At 41.9% G+C, this 27906-nt stretch overlaps 1 protein-coding gene across 2 annotated transcripts in view; it reads right to left on the reverse strand.

Annotated features, from left to right (window-relative positions):
- Positions 1 to 27906, reverse strand: part of LOC1275637 (lachesin) — a 106712-nt gene that overhangs the window by 46105 nt on the left and 32701 nt on the right. Inside the window, exons 2-3 of one of the 2 annotated variants that reach the window (XM_314904.4) lie at positions 12318 to 12362; positions 9355 to 9455 (exon numbers count right to left, since the gene is read on the reverse strand). In XM_314904.4, coding sequence (XP_314904.4) covers positions 9355 to 9455; positions 12318 to 12362 — 146 coding nt within the window. Of the gene's footprint in view, positions 1 to 9354; positions 9459 to 12317; positions 12363 to 27906 lie in introns of both variants that reach the window. The other variant, XM_061657072.1, reaches the window with a different exon arrangement.

Consider the following 27906-nt stretch of genomic DNA (forward strand, 5'->3'; position numbering starts at 1 on the left):
TAACATGATCTCTTTTCCATGAAAAAGTCTAAACAATCCATTACACAAATCTTAAATTATCATAATATCATAAACCCCTACATGCGCATAATTACGTCAAAATCAGAGAAAAAAACGACAGCAACTCGCTATCTTCCATAAATGAAGCAAATTTACCCATTGCATAAACCTTACTTAATATTTTCGATGAAATCTCACCCATAAAGTCCCGGAGAAATGTGCGCTACTTAGCAGCGGAAGAAAATCTCAGCATCCAATGCTCACCAGACCCAATTGCTACCGTTCGTCCAGAGAAACACAGTGGTGTTCGGATTTAATTTGTAAGTCCCATATTTCAAAGTGCTACGTGAGCTAAATTGTGAACCCAGTTACTACCGCGCCTCACCACCCTCTCAGCCCAACCACAGCATTCACCTGGGAAAATACAATTCTGAGGCGTTCGCTCGTACTGTGCGGCTTTCTGTTTGCCGAGTTGTTCTGTTACGGGTTTGATTGTTTTTCATCGTATTGTTTTGTTTTCCTTAAATCTTCCACAACGCGCAAGGCGACGGGGTGTGTAACTCGAACGTGAGCGGGCCAGCTTTCGCTCCTCGCAAGCGGTGAGGATGTGTAGCGGTGGAGGATCAAAGTTCGAATTCAATTGCAAGACAAACTTAATTTCCCGTTTCCCCCTCGTTTCTGCACCACCAACATCACTACCCGCACCACCGTCAATGGTTTCAACGATCGGTTGAGCTGATTGTTGATGCTACAAACATTTCTAAATATTTTCTTAACACCATTTGCCAACCGCCATCCTCCGCTGTCTATTGCCACGGAGGTTGCTGCCTAACCGAGCAGTAAGTTTTCTCACCAAATTGTTTCCCCGAAAGTAAGTGACGAAAACAACAAAAAAAAAAACACACACACACAGACAACACAAAAACCATGACCCAACAGCACACAACACGCTAACACGGGAGGAAAGCGGATTGGCAAAAGCAAACGAACCCCATTGCGGATATCGTTGTTTGCTGACTGCGAAAGATCACGTCCCGGCTTACCCGGGCTAAACGGGGACCGGGGCTCGGGCTTCCAAGGAAAAAGGCATTTTAATAATAAAACATAGATTTAATGATGAGTGAAAGTGTTTTCGTCGTTTTATCCCGCCTTCTCGGGCCGGTTGGCTGTTGCTTTTTTTTCGGCAGGCATTAGCGATGCCACTGTTGCTGCTGCTGCTGCTGCTGCTGATGGAATTCATTGACATTCATTTATCTTTTCCCTTTGCAAAACAACACCGCACGGAAGGAGCCGGTACCAGCAAATGGTACCAGAAACTTTGCCCGTGGCCTTTGCCTCCCTTCCCCGGGCTGACAACGGAGGCGAAGGATACGACAAGGCAGGTCAAAAGAAAAGAAAAAAAACTGGGACATTCTGGAAAACGTCTGTTTGAAATGACTTGGAGACACGCTCGCACTTACGAAAATGTCCTCGAACGGTAGAAAGGGACACCCGACGCCTTCCGAAAGCAATCTCGTGGGAAAGGGAAAAAATGGCATACACCCAAAAAAAAGCTCAAAATGAATGAGATGAATGTTTAACTTCTTCTGTCCTTACTTTTTCTTCTTCTCGCTTCTCCCTGTTGCTCTCGTATGTGTGTGTGTGCGTGTCTTTGTGTGTGTTGTCAACTGCCCTCCCCTTACCAGCAGAAGCCCGCAAAGCTTCACTTCACTCCCGGAGAGGAATAGTCGGCGTTTTGATTTATCGTTCGCCAGCGTTCACCCTGGGTGCGGTCATGTCCTTTGTGCGGCTTGCAGCTTATGCGACGCAACAACAACTACTAGCAGTAAGCAACAGCAACAATAACAACAACAACAAAAAACCGAGCAAAGAAACCGTCAACCATCCGTTTCCGAGATGACATTGTCCACGTCCGGCAACGAGTCTGGTCTGGAGAGCTAGGGAGCCAATGGACCCATGTAAACAACATTAAGTTCTCCCCGAGGGCCACATCCGCCCGTGGCTTGCTCCGGTTAAACAGAAACATGCCCCAGTTCCCCGAACCCTTTCTGACGAGGGCAAATCAACGCACAGTGACAGGCTCAAAGCCCGGAACGCTTGACCCGCTGGGTGTCGGTCCTGATGGCCGTGACCTGGGACGCGCGGTTTTGAAAAATGGAAAATCTCAGACTCAAGGGTAGCTCCCACCCCGTAGTTGAAGGTCGTGCAAGATGGATGGCAGACGCGCGCCGAGGCGCAAACACGTTTGTGATGTTTGCAACGTGATTTTTGTGCGATGCAAGGACTGAACGGGATCCCGTACCTGGAGGCAAACAAATTGCACTTTGCCAAGAAGTCAACTCTTTTTTTCTAATGGGATTGTGTTGCCGCTGGCCAAATCGTGTTTGAAAAGACCTTGTCTATACAATCTTTGTCGTGGGTGATAGTATCGAGGGTAATTTGTCAAATGATTTTTGAATTGGCATTCAATGCACAGTTCCATCCAAAATCACACGGAATACATGAATGACTGGCAAATGTTTATTACTGTAACAGGCATTACAAAAAAATACAATCGATGGAAAAATAATGTCAAACGTATGCGCTTATGCTAGCAGTCTCGGGAATTTCGCTATGTAAAATATAGAATGACAACTGGTTAGGCTTTAGCAAGATTGAATTATTATAGTTTTTAGAATATAAATGACTCCGTTCATTTGATTAATTACATTATTTAGTTGTGCATTACAGATGAGCTAGTCTTATTCGCTATTTGTTTTACTTTGACGTTGCCGAATAAATGTCTCCACCCAATGCCCACATTCCTTTTTTGCAGTTTATTCCATAGCGATCTATTATTTAAATAATCAGCATTTATAACCTGTTGTATTGTATTGTATTGTATTGTATTGTATTGTATTGTATTGTAGTTATTTATTTATTTATTTATTTATTTATTTATTTATTTATTTAAATCAAAGCTATCGGGCAGTATGCCTAAATAAATAAATGATTACAGAGTACATGTTTAAAGTATGACCCTAGAACTAACTTGGATATACTAACGCAGCTGACTAACGGATTGATTGAAATCTGATAATAACCTTAACCTATTATAAACATCATTCATTTTGAGCAATCATTGTCACCAAAACCAGTCAATCTAAAAGGGCTTCTTAGTAGCTCTCTACTTCTAGGACCTCTTGAGGGGGAAGAAAAGCAAATAAAATTTAAAATGTCAGGTGCATCAAAATCTCCAATTAATAATTTATGCATAAAAGTAATCTGAGCAGTAGTTTTCGTATGCTGTAAAGTCTCAATAAATTAACACTCACATCCGTTTACCTTTTACCAGAAAACCTTAACATTTAATCTAATTATCTCACTCATTGGTTTTAAAAATATGCTGCGCTTGATTCATACAACCACTTGTGTCTATATAAAATGTGTTTTCTTCTTTTAAGGATGCTTCAAACACACCCACGGTTGGATTTCTATTGATCTCCGAGAAGATTCAGCACAAGAAGTTCCCAAATATTTTCGCCAGAATCATGAAGTGCTCTTTAGCAGACACACTGACCATCCTACGAATGAATGAATCATTGACGGTTAGTCAACATGCACAACTGATAAGATAATCGTGAACTGCTGCATAGTGCATCCTTATGTCATTCATTAAAAAGAAATTTACACGCTGTTATGGGACCGTAACTGTAGTCTAATTAGAAAATCAAACCGTCAGCACTTATGATGAAATTTTGTGATAGATATGGATACAGTGAGGCAGAAAAGCAACCACCAGCCGTGGTAATTTGAATCGATCTAAATGGCCACTTCTTTTTATCTCTTCCAGCTGAACCCGAATCAGACTGACTTTTTGATCCTTTTCTCCTAGAACCAAAAGTTGTATCATCAATATCGATGAATGAAACTTTCACTCTGCGATGCGAATGAAAGCATGAGCGTGCGTGTAAACACTACTGGGATCATCACATTTTCCCAGGGCTCACTGATGCGTAAATTATCGGCACCGTTTCGCCTCGCTTCCTAATGCTCCTTCACCCTCACTTGTCTGAAGTTTTCTCCGCTTGACCTTCATCAACGCCAACCGCATCCAAGTGACATGCTTAACTTTTGACTGGGATAAAATTACCAACGCATGCCATCCTTCCTTCCCCTTCCTTCTAAAGCTCTTCATTTTGTATTTTTACGCTTACTCCAATCAGCTTACCATTTTTTTTTCTTCGAAAAAGCGGAAAGGCTCATGCGTGCTTGATAGGCAAAGTACCTATCCCCTGTCAGCGGCAGGATGATCATTTGATTTTATTTATTTATTTATGACCCAAACGCTTGCCCCATCACCACCGTTAGTGCTCGGCGTGAATGGGTTTTCCACGCAATCGCGTGCGTTTCGTATTCGATTGGGGTTTGGAGGAGGTGTTGAAGCATAACAACAACAAAAAGCCTTCACCCACAACATCCCATTCAGCACCGTGTTGCGGATTGCTGTCGATGGATATCTCCGGAACGGCAACTAAATCCCCTTAATCTGCGTGTTGTTATGATATTATTGCACCGAAACGAAGGTGCTAGATTTGGAAGGATTTGGAATCGCTTTGCGTGAAACAGACCAAACACACACACATGAAACAAAAACAAGGAGCAATCGTCAGTGGAAAAGTTAAAATGCGATGCGAACTTTAACGGCTATACGCTGAAACTTCTCGTAACCTAAACCCCTCGCACTCGATGGGTCAATCTTCTCCTCCCGAGAACCAGTTTCTAGGTCGATGGGAAATGCTACAGCGGTACGGCACGAGCTCGAGCTTAGGGAGATAAACGAATTGATTTTAAATCAATAATAAAATTATGCTTTATTGATATTAAATCCAACCCACATCATCATCAACATCGTCATCACGGACCATTTCGGGCGACAGGTTTACGATGCCAGCAGATACTTCCCCTGTTCGCTCCTGCTCGGGGGTTTGGTTTGGAAAACTCGGCGCCCCATATGAACCATCGTTACACGTTTGATCCCAGTCTGTTTCCTTTTTGGACAGAAGCGTATACAGTTCCATGAGACAGCCGTGCGGGCAGCCGTGAAAGGGATGCCGCTGGAATGAGCAACCGCTCGAGTTTTGATCCAGAAAGAACGTGTGATTGCTGACTCTACTAACCCCGAAGTCAATCGCTTTGGCTTGCTGCTCCTTTTTGCCGTAGAGTGGCTTTTGCTGTCAGTGAGCTGGCGTCAACCGTCACCCTTCCAAAAAAGTACCTCACCAACCTCTCCAACAACCTGCACCATGGCACCACAATGGATGAAGACGATGCTGCTGCTGCTGATGATGATGTGATAGAAAATATATCAATTTTTATATTTCGTTCTCGCCCTAAATCTTGCCATCGATCATCAGCTGGATTGTGCCGAGGCAAAGACACATGCTTTTACCCCTGGCTCTGGTGGTGTGCGGCGCTCTTGCAAGATCTTGACATTATCACCAGGACGGCAGAGAAAACGTCGTAAACGGCACTGCTCGAATGAATGACGACGATGTTTGCTGTCAGCTCGTTCGCTTCGAGCGAAAGTGGATCAACGTCAACGGGACTGGTCGCTTGGTCGGCGAGTTAGTGTCTGTCGCTTCACGGAACCTGACATGTGAAGCTCCGTGTAGCAAAATGAACATGTTCCTGTGAACTTCCCTCTCTTGCGCTTAAAAAGGACCAAACACTACCCAAACGGCCGCAAGCCTCTTCCTTCGAACAACATCAGCATTTCGTGAGGAAGAAAATTTCTAAACGTCAATTTCTATTCCCTCTCACACAGCACCCTTTCCTCACGGCCCGCTGCAAGCAACGAAAATCACTAGACGCACCAAACACAGACTACGTGAAATTATCCATCCATCCTTCCATCCGCCACGGCTGCATTCGTCAGGCAGCAGGGGAGGGGCATCAGTTCAAATCTTGCATTTCGATCACGTACCGCACAACTTTTATGAACCGATCGAAGAAGCTTAAATTTCACAAATGCTGAGCAGAAATGTGTTTTCTGACGCCGATGCAAGAAAATAAAGCACCACACAACAACACCGAGCCACGTGAGGCTGGGGATGACTGGGAAAGATTGTAGCTCGCCTGGTTTCCCAATCATCGACATGTCGGTTAGATGCGAGTTTCTAAGAAATCTATCAATACTAACTGGATTTGACAGTCTACTTGTAAAAATCTGGTTGAAAAAAAATTATATTCGCTTCCATGTCTTACAAGACCAGGAATTTTGAGACAGAAATTTAGGAAATGTGTAATTTAATCTTGCAAGAATTTAGTTTTATCTTCTTTTGTTGACAGAGAGAGCATGTGTTTCTTTTGAAAGTAAAATTTCAATTTTATTTTCTCTTTATTCATATCAACAAAGTTTTTAAGTTGATTGAATACCGTGTCGTTATTTAAATTTAAAAAAAATATTTCGCTCAGTCATAATGCAGCATCTCGTGACACACCATGCGCCTCCATTATAAGCAATTATTTCCCCGGCGATTGAATAGCGCATGGACTATTTAAAATAAGTAATAAATAAGTAATAAGTAATAATAAATAAAGTAAATAATAAGTTATAAAATAAAGTAATAAAGTATGTGCCGTCTATTAAATTCAGCTGACGATATTTACGAGCCTAGAATGACGATAACGGAACTGACTTCACTTTTAAGTGTTTGGAATGCGTTCAACAATAATAATATATAAATGTTCTGTTCGTTATCTAATGTGTATTGTAAACAAATTTTGACTCGAGAGGGCTTCATAGTCCATTGATTAATAAACTAAACTAAACTAAAACTAAACCGAATCATAGCTATAATGACTCATATTTCGTATATGTGTCTTTTGACGTAATGAATAAAAAAGCTGTACTTCCAATGACCAAGCTACTTTGTACTGAAATCAAAAGCACCAATCATTTCATAGATAAGTTTCCGGTTCAAGTTTTAACTCACATAAAAATTATTTTTTTCAACACAAACTGTCCAAAATACCGTTACTCGTTGATTAACCATGAGATTCCTAGAAAAAATTACATATTTACAAGCTACATATTTTAGCACGTGTTTCCCCAATCTTTATTCGTGTGATTTTTTTTTATTCAGTAGGAATGGTCAGGCAAAATTAAATGCATATGTGATATAAATAGGCAAAATCTCCTTCCACGAAGGCTAACCAGACCATGATTTTGCACAGTGGCTAGATCATTCGGCTTGCACGCTCTTTTACCAAATGATCGATGCAGATTATGAAACGCTCAATCACCTTTAACTTTATTCTGCCTTCGTAACATTAAATACACCGGTTGGTAAAAGACTCGACCGTTTGAATACATTTAAGTTGAACGTCACATTCTACTTAACTCAACGTTATATTTACATTTAAAAATATATTTGAAACATGCCATTTTATCTTTTCAATTTACTCCACAAACATTGACCAACATGCGCCTTCAAAACAACTGCAGCATAGCACATGATGTAGTGTTTTTTTTTTTTTTTTTGTAATGACTTAGTGAAATATATTCACGAACGTTACTGCACAGTGATATTTGAGTGTAAATTTGATGTAAAAAGCGTGCACCTTAATCACCGGTCTGTTTGCAACTGTATATTCGTTTGTCCCATAGTTCATTACATAATTCATTACAAAGTTATTTCGTGTAGTTCGAGCAGTTCATTTCATGCAGTCTAAATAAGTCTATTAGTTTAATCTATATGCTGCAGTTTAGTTACTTCTAACTCATGTGTGTTTTCTCATTTGAATTCAAATTCGAATTATTTAATATATAAACCCAAAAATCCAACAGAACGGCATATTCTTACTTGAATCGAGAATTTATGTTGGGTTTTTCATAATTTTAAGCTTTTAAAATTAAAATTCATAAAAGACAAATGGACAAGAGTCGATTAAGAGTTGCTTTTATAGGAAAATTTTAGCTATTGACAAAATTAAAAGGTAAAACCGCACAACACATACTACAAGAGTAATCTCCATTCTGTCAAGCATTCGGAAGTATCACCATCAACGGTTCAGATTGCTATCAAAAAGCTGGTATCGTCTTCAATTATTTCGTCCAAATAGCTCAACAACATATACACACTAACAAACCTCACTTATTTACGAACTAAACTGTATAACTTCCAAATGCGGGCTCTACCATAGCAGCACGCATCAGCCTACCGCAGCTTTTGCAAATTTTTCATGCGATAAATAGGATCGAACTAAAAACACCCACCATAGCACTCACCGCCAGAGTAAGCGTGTCGACCAGTGTGTGTGTGTGTGTGTGTGTGTGCCGTCCCAAAGTAATCCCACACGAGCACGAAGCATAGTGCGGTTGAAAATCGGATTTCACACCCGAACGCACCGACCACCAGCATTGATCCGCCCGAAAGGTGCAAAGGGGCAGGTTTTGAAACACCCCCCCCCCCTCCACAAAAAAAAACGAGAATCGGAGGAACATTCCTAAAAACCATTACTCCCCCAAAAGGGGAATAGAGTTTTTGGTATAGAGCGTGGCCCGTAACCACGTGTCATGCATATCGCCCCCGGTGATCGGTGGTCTGTTTGTGCAATGGTGGTCAGGAATTGAACAAAATTCCGCTCCGGTACTGTTTGCTCGCCTGCCTCTTAGCCCTGTGCGCATCACACTGTGTGGGGTGCACGGTTTTGATAATGACCAGAGCCACTGCGGATGCAAACAAGCCCATCATCAGTGTCCCGGTTCTAATCTGTGTCATTCTTCTCCACTTCAACCCCGTACATGGAATACCACAGAAGCCACAGAAAGTTTTTTTTTATTTATAAAAAATAACACAACGTATGCACAGTGCTATGATTGCGTACACGCGCTAATTGTGGTGCGATGAAATGCGTCCAACGCGTGACACCAACAATGGGACACAAACACTCACACACTTACACAAAAGATACGTCAACACAAATAAGCTTCTCATCCAGGTACGGCCTACAAAAACCGCCTGGACAGTGCTATTGGGACTGTGCAAATGGGAGCTTTTTTTTGTTCGCAGTTTCATTTTCCACTCTGTAAAGCATTCACTTATCACTAAAAGGCTGACCCAAAATCCCCACCAACACCCGGGCGCCTGGATGCGGAACCATTGAACCATTTTGTTACGGGGTTGTTTGTGGGTGGTTTTATTTTATTTTTTTTACTCCAAGCTGGTATCAGGTCCTCTGTGTCTGTCCTGTTTTGAAGCAGCTCCATCCGTTCGCGGGATTCGTTTCACACTTGCAGGACACACCATTTTTACACTACGCTGTACACAGAATAAAAGCAAAAAGCTCCACCGCTGAAGTCAGCCTTACCTTGTATCCTTTTAGATTATCCACCACGCAGGCCAGCAGTGCGTCACGCCCTATCGTGACCGTTATGTTCGGGATTGGCTCAGCAAACCGCGGAAAGCTCGCTTCTAGTGGTCGGACGAAGAGGAGAGCATGGAAATATATATAGAGAGAGAAAAAAATGGAAAGGAAATGTTCAATGATGATGTGTGACGGTTGATCAATTCTTCAAAATCGCACCGAGATCAGACACACGCGGGACGGGTGACACGTGAAGCTTAGATGTTGCAAATGAAAACCAAATAAACTGATCCCGCCGAGGGAATAGGTACGGAACTCGAACTGTCACAGTTAATAAACCAAAAAAACCCGAAAAAGGCTTTGATGATTATAAACCATGCCTTCAATGGAAGTAAAAAAAAAAGGTTTATTTAATTAGAAAACTGCCCGAACAGCCTTTGGTACCGTACGCGAATGAATGCAATGGGCTTTCACTTCCGTGCTTTCAATCATCGACGGAGTTTCGCGTTCGAAAGATCAGGGAAGGTATAACTTTGTCCACCACACTTCATACATCATCATTTAGGGCTCTGCATTTTGTGGGAATGTTTTGGACAAGGGTCATTTGAATGGAAGAAGAGAAACTCGCTGTGTTGTCGTTCGCCAGAGGGCAACAAAAAAGGCATGGAATATATGAAAAACTGGGGCAATATGGACATGTTTAAAATATCAGTTTTTTAATATTTCTATACTTTTTAGCATAATAAAGCATGTAATGTATGTACAGTTCAGCAAGCTGGTGGTTCATCCTTCTCCTTCAAATTCCATGCTTTAACACACCAATAAAGTTGATTCGGAGGATGCGTCACTCAAACACGCCCTGAGCGTTTACATCCTCCGCTCGGATGGTCCAGGATTCGTGTCCGAAGAGAACCACCGGGCGAATCAATATGCAATATATCTCACATTTCGTGCGGGCTTGAAGTCTTCTGGATCTCAGCAGTCGGTGAAGCTCATAGTAGGGACTATTCCCCTGCACAATGCGTCTCCGGATTTCGCTGCTGATGGCGTTGTACGAAGTAACGACCGTCCCGAGATAGCAAAACTCCTTTATTACCTCTGAATTGTCGCCTACATGTACTACACTACTTCCCAAATGGTCTGAGTCTCCGGGAAGCAGGTACTTTGTCTTCGTTGCATTGATTCTCAATCTAGTTCTTGCTGCTTCGCGTTTGAATCGAGTGTACGCCTCACACACCTTCGCTGTTGTCCTGCCGATGATGTCAATGTCATCCGCGAAGCCAAGATATTATAAAAACCGGTAGAGGATCGTGCCACGGATAAGAGTACCCACCGGCTTTTATTACAGGGTTGCGAATCATGTAAGGGAATAGTTAAATCACTTAAGGGAATGTTGAAAATCGGTAGGGGAATGTTGCATGCAAGCTGTGGAAGTTTGCAATCATATAGGGGAGTGTTGCAATCGACAAGGGGAATTTTGCAAGCATACTGTGGAGCTGTGGTCAGACGGTGGGTGCCGCTGTAAATACCTCAAAATATTTTCGTCAATCTTATTAACTTATCATGTTTAATTATGGCTCCGCAGCAGGATTTATTTAGTTTATCATGTGTACAGCTGAATCCCATACGAAAATAACTAATTTAAAAAAAAACATCATCGGTATCAATTCGAAGCAACGATTGCAACACTCCCCTATATGATTGCAAACATCCACAGCTTGTATGCAACATTCCCCTACCGATTTGCAACATTCCCCTAAGTGATTGAACTATTCCCTTATATGATTCGAAACCCTGTATAGCTTTATTTAGGTCAACTTTACCTATTTTACCATTTGAATGAGGCTCGAACCCCATCCGGCTATGTAAATTGTTGTCAACAGTGTTTTCCGATTTTTATAATAAAATGATGAAAATGTTTCAAATTTCTGCAAACCATCGCTCTCAATAAAGCCTAGTTTAGCTTGCCCACTTCACCCCGTGTGCCCATATTGCTCGTGTGTTTTTGTATGCTCACCTACACACACGCAGCTAAACGGGGACCGTTAACACGCTCCAGTTGCACGATGGGTTCCGATGTGTTTGTTTGGACCTTGTTTTTTTTTTCGTTTCTCCGTTATGGTTATTTAGGAAAGGTCCGGCAAAGGAAAACAAAAACCGCTGGCCACACGAACCGTCCCCGCCATACAACGGTAGCAGCAAAAACTGAAAAACCCCCGTACGGGCTGAATATTTTGACAGGTTGAAGAGCAAATAAGCGACGTTTACAAAAGAGTGGGACGGTTGTTTGAATCGGTCTCGAATGTATGTAAGCCTGCTGTACTGCTGCGGGGCAGCGTAAAGCTTTGCTTCAGTGTAACATTTTTCAGCTGAACCTTTTTATATGAATTATGCGTGCGTACGTCGGTATGGATGTGTGAAGCGGGAGCAATGCGACTACCGGTGAGATTTATGCCACTGTCCTTTTCCACGAGGACTCATTAAGCGTAGCCTCGCTCTTACCGAAGGGGGCAAGCGCAGAAGGAAAACAATATCCACGGATGCTGTGGATCCGTGGACCAGAGTGACACAAAATTGGGATTAATTTGCAAACCATTTTTCCACTTCGGCACGCGATGCGTTACTTCCGGACCCCGCCGGGCCGGGGTTTGTGTGAACGCATAAAAAAAGAGTCAAACAACCGACAAGAGAAAAAAACAACAACATTTACACAAGCACAAACACAAACCAACGGAACTATAGAAGGTCGGCTGAGGGAGGAGAGTAATTAAGCTTAATGAAGGGCAGCAAACCATTGCTGGTATTGTACGCGAGTAAACGGCAGAACCGCCGCTTGACTGCTTGATCTCACCCACTGTCCTTTTGTGAGGGCAATGCAGCCCTTTTTTTGTTGTTGTTGACCACCATGTCAAGTGTCCGCTTGCGGAACATTCTGGTGAAACGAACTGGTTACTCTAGATACGTACCGGTATTGAAATCCGACGGATTCTCGTGCATATGTGATTGTTTGGCTGAAAAGAGAATACAAAAAGAAGAATTAGTCATGTGGCTTTATTGGCAATTTCATTTGGATGCAAGTGTCTCTTAGTGTCGACTTTGCGGGAAGAAGAAGTAGTAGTCTGATAGAACAAGGCAAACATATTACGTTTGCACAATTCAAGAATGTGTATAAGCCTCTAGGTTCTATATGTATCTGTCTATGTATTTGTATTTTATCAGAGCATTTTAAGCATTACTTTGTATACTTGAATAATAATGACATCGTTTGTGCTTGAACTGGTTTTTTTCGGATCAGTACTATCAAAGACAAGTTAAAAGTGTAAGCATTGCTAACCCAGCATCTGAAAAAACGCAGATTTCATAGTGTAAAATTAATTAAACTTTCATTTTCATTAGAACTCTTCTATGGTTTGTTTCGGTAAATTATCATGATTAGAGAATTTCATTGCTATTTGTGTAACAAATTTAAGGCTGAATAGAATAAATTTTCTTTAAACTTTACCGTTGGTATAGGAAGTTGTAGCATTGAATTGAGTTTCATTTAGCCACTCTAGAGACAAGAATGTCATGGTCATGGTCTCCGAACTTTAAAGGTTTGCAAGACACTTTAACTTCCATTGTGGAGCACTTGAGCAATTTTATCGTTTTGATAAGAATATATATAAACTGAATTAATCAGAATTCTACTGCTTTCAAATTTTCAAGATTTAATTTCGTTTTTAAAAAGAAAAACAAATAGAAAATTGAATTAAAAAAGTCTCAAAAATAAGATTATGTTTACTTTTACAAAGTCATCGCGGGCCGCTGACGAACCACATTGACCCCAGTGCTGTAGTTTAGAGTCTCAATGTGAAACGTACTAGATTTCTACGTTATATTGTTTGCAACTTTTATAAAAGCTATTTTCAAGTTAAATAGAGTATTAAACTCTTGTGGTGGACTCTTAAAACTTAGTTTTTATCACAGTCGATCTGACCACTTTTAAAACCAAAATCAGAATGCATCACAAAGAAATCATTGTGCATTCATGTCATTCTAATTTAAACATTCTCAAGAAATCTCTTCTCAAACATCTTGAAGCATCATCACTTGAATAACACAGCACACTAAACCATCTCACTACCCCATCTATAACATTCTTCAAGCATCTATTAGTGTAGTGCTCTTGTAAAAACAGAAAAACAAACACCCATTCAACCATGCACAGAAAACCAAAACCTTCGTGTCAAACTTCGTCCGACTGCTGTCACCGTGAGCCATAACACAAGCGACTGGAATCATAAATTCTAAAGAGTTAACAGCAACCAACATACACTCTCCCTCCCTGTTACACCCTCCGAGCGCATGGGCCGTAAAATGTAGCGGAATTCCCATTTTAAAAGCAGGTGATGACACATCCATCCATACCACGAAGGCAGACCGACGACAGATATGTCACTCCATACCAAGCAGCAAACGGTACGTTTTGCCGTTAGACTAAAGAGGGGATTTTATTACCTCGCGCTTTCATTGTGCGGTCACACCGATGCTTTCCACGCCGTATAAACGGAAAAAGGCTCAAATTGTTGCGCCGTAAAGAGCCACTTAGTTCACACCTTGGCGCTGGCGCGCGCGTTGGTCGTCTTGTGACGCGCCCGGCACCGCGAAAAAGGCGCTTTTTGATGGAACGCAACGGCAAAACCTGCCAGCCTAGTCGCCCACAAAGACGCAACACGAAGGAACGGGTGTGGGTTTTGGTGCCGAAATTTATGTTACCTCAGCAACGCGTGCCATTCCACGAAATAACGATGGATTTTACGCAAGAGCACGCTGCGCGATGGAAAGAGAGAATGAGATGGAAGGGAGAGCTAGCAAAGGAAAGACGGTGGTGCAAACCTAACCGCACCAAAAAACGCACCACCACTGTTGCGTAAAACGAAATTGGTGAAAATATAAGAAGCTTTTTGCTCGTTAGTGGCTGTGAGCTGCGGCAAAAAACCCCTATCCTGGCCGTGGGAGTCTTCTACCAGCTTTTCCTGCATTAGTGTTTGACTTGTTCTGAAGACCTGAATAGTACAATGGAAAGAGGGAAGAGAGCGGAAAGGTTTTCATTCGCTACCTTTACCACATACCGAACCAGCCCGGTCCTAGGAGGGCAATTACTTTCGCACAGCAGCATCTCAGAACAAATCCGTCGATCGATCGGGGCAAAAGCCGATCCGTGAAAACAACCAGACGAACAAATACATTCTACCGACAACTTTTATTTATCAATCTTCGGGACCTTTTCCCTACGTCGGGGTTACATCGGTCCGATTTCATTGCGTATCGTCAGCCGGGGATGTATCGTTGTTGTGTAGGAAGGAACGGGAGCCATGCTGCCACAGAAGCTGCCACCGTCTTCACCTGGTTAGCGGCCGAGCGGGAAATGATGATTTCGGGTGATTTAGGGAGAAAATATGGCCAAATATCACAAACCTTCTGCGATGAAGGAGTGTTTCCTTGTTTTCCTTCCACACCCGGTAATCAGACAGTCAAGGGAGCGAGGGAGCACCAACCAGTGCTAGTTTGGGAAAAGATTCCACCCAAGCATTCCAAACCCGTCCGGCGTTCCATTTCGGGAAAGTTTTTCGGCATCATCGATTTTTAAGCCTTCCGTCCAGGGAACGCGGGCTGCTGGAGGGAGGAAACTTTCAAAGAAACCAACCAAAGCCGAAATATATTCTGCAAGCTTTCAGGAAAAGGCAATAAACGGGCGTCGAAAGAGTTATCACCGGAAAACTGTATAACCCTGCCCACCAACCACCAGGACACTAGGTTGGTATCGTTTGTGGCCACCCATCCAATAAATGGGATGATATAACCATTTTCCAACCCAAAACAACCGGTACACACACACACACAAACCCGCACACATATTTGCATCAGCAGTATTTCCTAGCGATGGAACACAATAAAGAGTGGACGCTGGAGGTTGGCTCGGGTTGAGCTGTTGTTGGCCCTTGGACGAAGGAAAACGTTGCCGCAGATGAAGATGCGAGGAAGATACATTTTAATGATATTCTACCACCCGTATCATATCATCTTTCACGGGGGCTCGGAATCGGGCCGGTTTGTGCCAATGCAGCACAAATTAGTCCCTGCTGGAACGTAAATGATGACCTATTGGTCATTCACGTTCGATGGGGCCACTTTTGGGGGCTGATGTGTACATTGATTGGTTTAATAGTTTTCATAATCACTGGGACGACTGTGTCCTGGTTTGGAGTTTGTGTTTGCAATTGATAGCATCGTATTATCTAATGATGATCCTACGGTAAGAATTAATATTCCAAAAGGTTCGAAAAATGACCACGACTTGTCCTCGGTGACTCCTCTCATTATACAGGTTGTGTGTGTGTGTGTGTGTGTGTGTGTTTATAAAAAAAATCCAATCGACCTGTGCCAATTCTTGTTGCAAAGCATCCAACTATCACGTTCTTCTAAAAGTCCCCTGAGCAATATGTATTCTGCGACCCACCAGAGACTGCACAATGTGTATCACAAAACGCTTCGGAGCATTAAATTTCCCTAATCCAAGCGTTAAGCCCAGCTACATGTGGGAAAGTGGACCAAACATAAACAAATGGAGCCGTTTGCCCATTCGCCGGAGTCAAAACCAGGGGGCTTGTGTTTGTTTCGCCATGTTTGCTATTAATTATTTATGCATTTTTTATGTGTTCTACTCCATGTGCGGTGGAAATACGAGCAATGGTTTTTATCGGTAGTGGTGTTCGATAAAAATGGATGAATCTTTTCGTTGTGCTGCTGCTTGAATGAAGCGGCCATGTGAAGCTATAATATTGAAAAGCTTTTCTGAACTCTTTTTAAGTGTATCGATCATAACTGTGTCAGATGGTATCGTAATATCATATAGTTACACTCTCTCAAAATTTTAGTTTAATTTATATTTTATGTAAAAATATTTCACTAAATGTTTAAAGCAGTCTAATGCAATGTGGTAGTTTCCTTGAAATATGATAAACTAGTTGCTCACATGAAGATGTTTGTTAGCTAAAGACTCATTTTTATTTATTTAAGAACTTAAATTCATGCGAAGGATATTAAAAATTGTAGTTTATTTATTCTTTTTTTCATCTTAAAACATACAAAACTTAAAATCACAAACGTTTATGTTACAATGTACAATATAACATTGTTTACATACTCAAGCATAAATCGAACGACTGGCCCTACCGCATCAAAACAAGCTTCTTCTATTTGGCGTAACGTCCTACGCGGACATGCCGGCCTATACACTTAAATAGCTTTTGAGATTTAATTCATTACCACGCAGCCGAATAGTCAATCCTTGCTACGGGAGGACAGTCCATTCTAGGCTTGAACCCATGACGGGCATGTTATTGAGTTTGAGTTGACGACTGTACCACGGGATCGCCCCAAGAGCTTATAATCTGATAATGGGGCCCTTTCCGTTTGAATTTCGTCGGCTGAAATTTCAGCTGTTTGCATTGTATAGCAGTTTTCGAGCAGCTATCTATGTGAGTATAATATACAGGTGGGTTTATCTCAAGGTGTATGAATTTAGAAGGCTGATTTTTATCGCTTCTGCTTCCGAATGAAGATTTTAAGAATGTTTTGAGTATTCGTCAAGCCTTCAGAAAGCTCGTTGGAACCAAAGTTTTCACCCATCCTGTCAGAAAGTGATATTCAAATTTGGTTTGAAAAACACGCTATGAGACCACCTGGACTACATACACTTTGATTCTAGATTCCAGCACCTGACCTCTTTAATGCACCTTGGGATAAATGTAACCAATACCGTGTTTTCGAGCAGGTACTTGAATCTAATTCTAGCTTTGTGGCTAGAATAATCTTGACTGAAAATTGCAGGCTAGTTTTTTGTGTTGTTTTGTATGGAGTGTTTACATGATTTCATCCTCCAACTGTCAAACTCCATACAAAAAACTAACTAGAATCGTGAAGGCCCCCAATAAAATGTTCTATCAAATATATAGTCGCTTTGAAATATACCAAAGTGCATTTTTCTGTTCAATGGTTAACAATAAATACATTTCAATACTATTTTTGAACTTGTATTGTTTCATTATTATATATATCAAAATTTTCAATTATCTGACAATCTACAAAAGAGGATTTATCTAAACAAGAAGACAAAATTTTGAGACTATCGACAAAAATGTAATAAGTCAAAACGTATTTAAATATTTAAATAAACTATTATAATTATATTTCATATTCATAATAAGCCAAAACTTTCCATTTATCATTCATAAACAATAAAAAATGATTTCATCCAGGTAATTTTAATAAACCAAAGTGCGTTAATGCACAAGAATCTTTCACCTTTTATAAACGATAAAAATCCAACTCAGCCCAAGCGACACCGCACCGGTCAGCAATAGTTTGAGATACAGTCGAGGAAGCTTAATCTGACAGCTTCTTTTGCTCTTTCGGAACATTACCATCGCTGAACTGGCTGCCTTCACAACCAATAGCAGTAAAATTGTAAACTGTGACGAACGGCCAATCTGACCAACGGGGGGAAAAATCTCCAGTTAAACCCAGCTTTCCCTTCCTGTGGGGGCCACTGTCAAGTTCTGCCTGCTGCTAGTGATGGGGAAAGAAAGCGTTTACTATTCGCGCACTGTTCTTTAAATTTATGTGCGACGTTATTACGGTGACAGAATTTACGTGTTCAGTTTTTTACTTTTTACATTTTTAAGCCGCTTTTTCGCTCCACCACCGCGGGCTCAACAAATGCGGACTGAAATGGAAACAGGCTTGTCTGTAAGTGGGTATTCAAATGTCCTTCTGGTGCTGACTATGGAGAGGGGAAAGTGGAGAGTGGATGGAGGAAGAAAAAAGAAATTTAATATTTTTTCCCACCATTCACAGCGCACCGGTAAAACTGTGCGCTTCCCACCCAACAAAAAGAGTGGAAAAATATTTCACAAAACCCAAAAAATAAAGCACTGCAACTACTGATCCTGAGCTGACACAGTTGCGTTTTTTCCGTGGCAGATGCACACACACACAAAAAGCTGCCTCCGAAAAAAGAACTTTCAAAAAAATCTCCCACCGAGCAAGCCAACAGCTTCTCCATCGTCGTCCGAATTATAAGCTCCATAGATCGTAACTGGCACGCTGGGTTTGCTTTTGACGGTTAAAGTGTGTAGCGCACACACACACACAAAGAATGCTCACACACTTGGACATCCCCGTCCGATCTACTGTGGTCCTTCCCTACCCTTCCCGGGCGGGTAGAAAGTAATCTTTTATTCAACAAACCGTGCTGCATCTCAATGGCCGAGCTGGAGGAAAAAGTTGACAGCAGCACCGGGGAAAATGTTCAACCTCCTGGATGGAAAATCTGTGCCATGCGAAAGACAACAGCCCGCGCGTTTAAGCAGGGAAACGACGAACGCGCTGCGCCACAGCTCCTCGGGAGACTTCGCATCGCATGGCTCTGCCCTGCGGGCCAAGCCATCCTTCCCAAGGTTCCCAAGCTGACTAGATAAAAACTTTGCAAAAGAAGACACTTTTTTCTTGTGTGTGTTTGAGTGCAAATGTGTCTGTGGGGCTAACGGACAAGGAAAAAAACGACACCATGGCAAACACGGAAGCATGACTGTATGACTGACTTCCAGACGACTTGGTTGACGGCTTGCCTTTTTGCCAAGATTCATCTCGTGCAACTTTGCTTCTCATCACACCACGCAAATGGGAGGGAAACGTTGAGAAATTGATCTTTTGATTTATTGCACCTTGGCACCCTTTGCCGGCAGTGTGTCTGTTCGGGGCCAGTGTCGGTCCATCCCGAGGCAAAGATGATGAAGTGGCGTGGCCAGAATGGACCGGAATATTAAATTCTCATACACTTCAGCGCTAGACAAGTGCAGCGAACAGTCAAGCTGTGCGTTGGCATGAATGGTGTACCGAAAACCTTGTTCTTTTTTTTCGAACTCACGAAGAAGCAAAACGAGTGTCTCTTTGTGGTAAAGGAAAATGTTCAAGATAAGGAAAATTTCATTTTTATCAAACAAAACCAAAAGTAAATATATATAGCTAGCACGTTCGTGATCCTCTCGAGCACACAGTCTTGCTTTAATGCCAATTATAAATTAATGTTTATTGTGACCGAAAGAACCGATCATTGCGAGGGAATTAAAACGGGATGGCACCGCATAGGGTTGGAGATAAATGTTCCGGCGCATTCATTTATCTTCCAGGTAGGCCATTCCCAATCGCATTAGTGCGGAAAACGTACTGCCTGGCTCGTTTCCTTCTGCCGACTACCGAAACTGCTGTACTGATTGCGATCCAACACGCATTCGCCCCTCCGGTAATAGTACAGCCCGGCCATTTCAGCCGGCCGTTTTACTACACCGCCCAAGTATTTCGATTTAATCCTGCCCATCGAAACCACCCTCACACACATACACCCACTCACGTGTCGCTCAGGGGGCGTTATGTTCGATTCCAGTTTTTTGTGTGTGCTTTTTTTTTGTTGCTCGTATTATTTCTTTCCTTTTCTAGAGAAGCGCTTCTTCACTGAATGCTGCAGCATCCCAACACGTTTCCACGAAGGCGCTGTCCGGAAACATCCAGTAAATATTTATAGAGCCTCCCTGTTTCGTCTTAAAGTCCTGTATGATTGCTTGCCCGGTGGGCCGGAGGCAGTTTGACCGTTTCGAAATCGTTTCTTACCAATGCTAGATGAGGAAGGTGGGAGTGCGTGTGCTCCCAAGAGTAAGTGGGGACGGTTCAAGGATCGAAGCGGGTCATAAAAATAAATTCCTATTGTACTGGCAGATCGAACATTGCCCCTCCCTTCACGGGATTTGGTTTGCCACGCCAAGCCGTTTGGCCCGTTGCCCGCAATGGGCGTAAGAAAAGCGTTCCTTGCCTGCAGTCAGTCAGGGTTTGGTCAATGCTGGGACTGCTTAGTGTGCTTCTTGGACATTAGGCCATCTCACAGCTCTCGATACAGCGCTACAAACTGCAAAACGATTCCCTCAGTGCACAATGGGATATTTCATCCTTTAAAATTGTTGTTTGTTGTAATACACACATAACAAAAGAGATCTTTCAAACTTGTCCAAAAACATTTGTTTTAATGTTTCTATCAACTCTATTCGTTTCTGTTCTTTATTATACATTTCAAACAACTGATAAACTAATTTAATGTACACTCACTATACTTATACTTATTAAATAATTTCATCTTTTTCGTCAAATTTATCAAAAAACACTAAGTACTTCTATATCCTTCGTTCCATTTAGTTCTCTTTGAAACAAAATAAATAGCACAAAAAGCTTCCTGACCAGCAGTTAATGAAAAATGTATAAAAACAACCGCATGTAAAGGCGCATAACATTTTTGGAGTTATTTTTCAATGAACTACAATCATCTGTTCCTACCTTTAAAGCGTTTGTTTGAACTTGAATCGTAATCGGTCACTTTTTTGGCTTGATTTTAAGTAAGTTTTTCTTCTTTGTGTGTCTTCATTAGATGATAGGGTTTTATCATCTTTTGAATAATATTTTCGATTTGAATTTCTATATTAAAACTATTATATTAAAAACAGTCGTTTCAATACAATTTAACTGCATTGCTAAACATTATTCCATCATCTAAATAAAGCCACCCACTGTGCAGTGGTGTGCAAATAAAATACAATCGTTCAAAAATTGCACAACCTGCTCCCTCAAACTAAGATGCAGTAAAATAGTGTTATTTATTTTTAATGGGACAGCTTCGACCAGCCCAGATGCAGCCCAGATTCCGCATTCCCCACAATCGATGTGCTAAATTGCTTCAACAGCCTCAGCACCGGGTAACACCTTCTTTACGGAGCCGATCACTCGATGGGGGAATTTATTGTGTTTCCACTTTGGTTCAATCTAACTTTCCCCCTGGCGCATCATAATCGAGCATAAAACATGACTGGCTGTCCCAGCGCCGGTCGTCTTCGCGAGCCTTCGAACTTTGCCAACAGCTTTATCTTCGGCGGAAAAGTTATGAAACTTTGCTTCGGTGTTCGGGGGTTTTTTTTGCATTATTATTTGTCCCTTCCGGGAAAAGGAAAGAGGGTCCAACCGCAACCGCTTCGTGGGTTTTCACTTTAATCTCTCCCACGGGTACGATTACCGGATGAAGTGTGGTGCGGATCAATCGAAAAGCGGCGAGATTGTAAGAAGTTTGAAATGATCAGAACAGTTTACCCGGAGTCGAGTGTTGCCGTACTGAGAGAATGCTTTTTCGACTCCTTCGATTGCTTTTGCTAAGATGCTAACGATTTCTTCGCTCATCATTCACTCCTTGGAGAGCGAACCAAATGTCTACACCCATAACAATCGACGGTGGGAGTGCCTACTTATTAATCTACCCACGCACTCTACAAGAGCAATTTCCTTTCATTAACGCAAACCAGCCGTCGGGTAGCGCAACGTGGACCATAAAATCATTTAATTCCAATTAGTCTGTCATCGATGGTTGACAAACGATAGCGGCATTCAATGGCACTCTCTGTGTGTTTGTGAGTATGTGTGAGTGGGTGCAGGAACAGAGAAAAGGACACTCTCCTCCTCCGCTCGGAACACTCAATCGTAAAGAACGATGACGGTGTTGCCAATAATTGGTAGCGATAAATTATGATTTTATTTTAATGGTTTGCCAGCCTGCCTGCCTGCTGGCGGGCTTTTCGTAGGCGCGCCTAAACACGAACACAAACACACCACTTCAGCCGCGGCAATGGGACCGACTGGCACCAAACCAGACACGTTAAAGGCAAACTCGAAAAGAAAGCCCATCAAAAGTAAATAAAATTGCGCCTCTCCCCCTCCAGCCACCAACCGGCTCCACCAATCGGTCCCCGGGATCAATTTGTGAGTGTGTTTTCTCACTCCAGCTTGCCCATTTGCCTTCCGGTTTCCGTCCGGCCGCAGTGTGATGCATTTCAAGAGGAGAGAAAAATTCATTCCATAAAAGTGTCGCCTCTGATTGTTCTTGTTCGCCACATGCCCCACCCCCCGTCCGCAGTGTACCACCCAACGGTGAGGCACGCAGAAACAGCAGCAAAGAATGCCCATAAAACAAAGATTTTAATGCCATGATTATAATTTATATGCAATTGTTTCGCCTTAACATTGCCACATTCCCCCCCCCCCCCTCTCGGGGGTTGTCCTCGCAGCGACGGGGCCAGCAACCAGCGGGCCCGGCAATAACGCACAAGCACGATTGCATTCAATAAAATATTTTAATTGCCCTGTAATGGTGCTCTAATTTCGTCGTTTCGGCTTTCATCATTGCGCCCGTCGTAGCTTTAATGTGAGCCGGGAGCTTACAGTCCGGGGGCGCCCGAACGCGAGAGTTTTGCCAATTGATTTATCCAATCAAAGCGTAGCAGCTGGGCGGATGGCGATGTGAAGTGTAAGGGGGAGGGAAGAACAGCAGCAATTAAACCCCAACCCAACCAAGCGAGGCCGGGGCAGCAGTCCCGGGAAGCAATTGGGGCAGGTTTTATCGGTGGAACTGATTTAACGTCGGCTAATTTGCTGTGATACAGAAATAGTTTTACAATTTGGTTAAGGGAGCTAAAGAGAGCTGCTGGACAGCAAATAAAACAGTCCAAGTGTATTAAAACACCGTTGTTAAAAGTGAATTTGTTATTGGCTTTAGGCGGAAAACGGCATTTAAAACAATTGCTTACAAACATCACACCAGTAGCTGCATGAAAGGAGTAGCTTTCAGTATTATAAAGATTAGATTCACACATCCGTAATTATAATATGATAGAAATATATCAAAGCTAAGTTAGTTTAAATAAGTAAAATAATAAAAAATACATGTGACATATGATAGCTATTAACTTACTTTTCAAGTTCCAAAAATTACAAGATTTTTTAAATCTAATTTCATAGAACATCACATAAAGCGAATTCATTGAACGACATTTAATGTTGAAATGGCGTGTGGCTTTTGAGAACTTTTTTATGTTTAAATATCTACCCATTGATTATTTTCATCTGTAAACTAATGGTGTGATGTCTTTGATGCTGTGTTAGTAGTATTTTGTACTTCAATTTATAATTTAACTTGAAAATGTCTTTCGTGTGCAACATCATTGGGCGGTCCGTTGTACAGTCGTTAATTCTCACGACTTAACAATATGCTCGTCGTGTGTTCAATGCTAAAATCGACTGTAGCAAGGTCCATCAAGCTTCGTGGTGCTGAATAACTTTAGACAGATCGGCATGTACGCAGAGGATGTTACGCCAAATAGAAAGAGAAGAAAAAGCCGAATTTTGACAATCATTTTGGAAAGAGTTTCTAACTAATTCAAACGAACTTCTATGTAAACTTACAAAGAAACTTCAAACAAATCAAGCCATAATAATTTATAACTAACGCCATTTTTGAATTAAAGGCTTTGATATTAGTATGTGTTTATATGAAGAGTTGCAAAGACTGATTTCATAAGTCTTTTAACTACTTATTTTTACAATAAAACCCTTTTCTAAAAACAAAATTTGGATGTTTTACCCTTAGAACTAATCAGTGTAACCATGTCATGCTTGTGTTATATCTTACTTTATGACTCTTTTATAATATGATTACTGGACTCCATGATAGTGCTCTTTTCACTGAACACATAACACTTTCTACTAGAGCGTTTAATGTAATGTTCATTATAGTTTCACATAAAATGTAACATGTACAAAATCTGTCTTATGTGCTACCCCGAATACCCTAACATCACTGTTCTAGACTGCCCGAAACGATACCACAAAATGTCTGCCCCAACCCGTCCAAAACGGCAGGGACTGAAAACATCCTTTCGGGGACAATAGCTAGCGGGCCGCTCGCGCACAAAGTGCATTGCAGCCGAATTAAACATTAGCCATGCGAACACATGTATTATGCACGATACGCTGAATCCACTCTAATCGTGTATTCTCACTTCCCCCACCGTGTGCTGGGTTCTATTGCGCACCGCACAAAATCCACCCATTCCAAGCGCAGGCAAATGCCAACGGTATGCACATTAAAACCGCATTAGAAATTGGTTCACTACGTGTAAGGTGTTTTGCAGTTGATTTTGAACGGTGGCATTGAACAACCGCCAACTCACGTTGCTGCTGTTGTGGTGTTTTTGCTTACCCGCACTCAACCAAATGGGTTCGTGATTTTTTTCTTTAATTTTCATTTACCAACAACCAGCATTACCCATCGGAGCAAAAAGGTGAAAAGGTATGAAAAAGTAATGCTTGTACTTTCGCTTCAACCCTAGGGGAGTGAGGGCCGAACAACTCTCGATAACGTGTGGTGCAAAAATCGACAGTGCTGTTGCTCTTCGGTTTCAAAATTCTTATTAAACTTTCCTGTACATGAAGGGCAACTCTCTTTCTTTCCTCCATTTCATTCTCAGAAAGAGTCAAAACGCTTGGTGCTTTCGTAATGGCAATAATTTGTGGAAAATATATAATTTTCCCTCTATCCTTCGATACTGATCAGCCGGCCCAACAGAGCATAAAATTGTAGCCAGCAAGGCTCAATTTTTCTTGTTACTGCCATTTTTAAACTAGCTGCCCTTTGTGTGTGTACAGAAAAATGGGGAGGAAAATTATATTCTCACCCTTCTGCTCCTAGCCAAAGGGGCAAAAGGTTCTACGAGCTCGGTAAAATGTGGTCAACTGTAGTTTTCATTTTCGCGGCCGTTCGTTCAACGCCGCCGAACGTGTGAAATTCAGGGAAAAATGGATTTTTCGTTTTTTAAGGTACATTGTTTTTGTGTTGCAGCCACCACCTAGTGGCTTGACCAGCATATACACGAAGCATTGTAACGCTTTTTTCGAAACCTCTGCCATCATACATCCATTGCATTCTATCCCGATGGTCCCACAGAACCATACCGGGTCATCCTTGCCAGCCAACTACTTTGTCGAATGTTTCACCTTCGACCGAGCACGGCCCGAGGAAAAGTATTCGATTATTTTCCATCACACCTTACCATGGACATTGTGCTCCTTCGGCCCCCTCGTTGCCCATCCCACTTGCTCCTTTTCCTGAAATCGATGCACCAAACACTGGTGCAGCCTTTCGGTGCTTTTCGTCCAGCCAACCAGCGACCGATCGCACTGCAGCATGTTGACCTTGCGCAACCGGTGAAAAACTGCCCTGCACCACTGCGAAAGGTGCTGACCCAAAACCGAGAGGTGCAGGCTGTGGAATGGTAGCGTAATGAAGGGCGAAAAATGGTTCCCAAAATCTTGATACGTCATGCAAACGGAAGCGGTCGCTGAAGCAGGGCCGACCGACCACTCACCGACCGTTGGTTGGAAAAATTAAACTTTTCCACCCGACCCGAATGTGACGATGGCTGGTCGGTTGGGTTGAACACGATTGGGGTGCGGGAAGCAGATAGTGGTCAATTAAATTTTATGCTTTTGACACCTTCGTTCGGGTTTCTTCGTTTCACGTTGCATGCTGCCCTGAGTTGCCCGTTGGAGCGCAGGGCCATCGTGGTTTCGTTTTGTGCACTTTTTCACAACTGATACTGGTCTGCTGCCAACGGAAGTGAGGTGTGAAAATTGTTCTATTAGCCAAGGAGCAGCACTTAGTGGTGGTTGCTGTCATCGAGCGGGTTTCGGTTACGGACGACATTAACGAAGTATGTTCGCTACCGACATCGCTGCAAAAATTGGAAGCGAATGTTAAAGTCACTCAGCTTGCAATAACAAAACAGTTTGATACCATGTAGCATTTTATTAAGTTAGCTAGATAGAGGTAGATTAAGTTAGATAGACAGGAAAAACACCGAAGATTTTAAAAAATCAAATGTGTTTTAATTCTAATTAGATTTTTTCTTGTATGAATATTTGTTGACGACTTTCTCAAGTTTAAACTTTGAAGGGACGTTCTGGTGGTACAGTCGTCAACTCGTACGACGTAACAACATGCCCGTCATGGGTTCAAGTTCCGAATAGACCGTACCCCCATACGTAGGACAGACTATCCTGCTATGGTAACAATGAGTCACTGAAAGCCAAGCTCATTTCACTAAGTGGGTACAGGCAGGCCTTGACCAACAGCGGTTGTTGTGCCAAAGAAGAAGAAGAAGAAGAAGAAACTTTTTGTAGCTTGTAAAATTATAATTGTAAACAAGAAATATATTTACTATTTACTATTGAAATATACAGAAAATTTAAAAGAGAATCATATATTAAAATATTCGCAGTTTTAGTGCAAGCCCCTTCAAAGAGCAGCAGTTTTTCATAAAAAGGCTATTTTTTGCAAAACTTATGGCAAATTAAAATGACGTAGCCAACGCATTAGATAAATGGTAAAACCAACGGCACATGATAGTCTACAGGTGTGATAGTTTCATTCTAATTCAAAAATTCTTTCATTCTTATTTTATTTGGAGCAATTTTTCAGAACAATACAATACAATGTATACATCAATAACACTTTAAGTACTTCATATGTTGTAATTTCATTCTTGATAGAGGGTTTCCGATGGTTGATTGATTGATTCCCAAAATTTGTTGGTCTCATCACACGATTTATTGATCATTTCTTATATATTTTTGGATCGTTCTCATGATTTATTGGTATTTTTCCATCAGACATCAATACGATTTAACCAAAGCATTCCGAGAAACGCTCCAAAAATCTTTGGAGCGCAACAAAACATATGAACAAAAACATACGCCAAAAACTGTCGGGAAACATAAAAAACTTGGGAAGTTTTGTAAAGCTCTACTTCAAGATTATTGCTACTGTCAATGATCTTTAAGCTACAAGTAAAAAAAAATAGGATACGTTAAATTTGATAAAATACGTTAAAATTAAACTTAATTCCAAACCACATTCAACGCATATATCGAAATACAACATTTCATACCATTTTCTCATCTTTCACCAGCCTGACAAGAGAAACAGCACGCCGCAAACATTATCCAAATCACAGTCCTTCTACCATTGAGGGGGAGGGGATGCTTTCACCCGCCCTAGCTCGTCTCAATTACCATCCCAATGCGCTCAAAGCTTACGACATGTTTACCGACATGTCAAACAGTGGCGAGCCAACACTACGTGAGGCACAAGCACAGTAAATAAACAAACAAATCCATTCCATCGACACCTCGACAAGTGTTCGTGCACGCGCGCCGTCGGTTGTAGTCTGTACGTTTTGTATGTGTTCTTCTTCTTTTTTTCCATCAGACAACGTATTTATTTCTTCACTTTCTCGTTCCATTTTTGCACCGACTCACAGCGTCGACGTTTGCCTTTCGACAAATTTTTCATCCATTCCCCAACACCGGCAGCATAATAAACACATAAAGGCTCAACAACTGTCCTCACGCTCAGAGGGTCGGCTGAAGATGCTGCACGCGTCAACCGTCAACCGGCAATCTCTTAGGCGATGATGACACAGCCGTTTACCACACTCGCGTGCACACACACACACACACGCACACGTATTGTAACGAGCGTCTTTCCAACAATTCAATGTAACAAGCTCAAGTACACACAAGGGCAGAAGG

The sequence above is a fragment of the Anopheles gambiae genome, chromosome 3 (assembly GCF_943734735.2).
Source record: "Anopheles gambiae chromosome 3, idAnoGambNW_F1_1, whole genome shotgun sequence".
NCBI classification, from domain to species: Eukaryota; Metazoa; Arthropoda; class Insecta; order Diptera; family Culicidae; genus Anopheles; species Anopheles gambiae.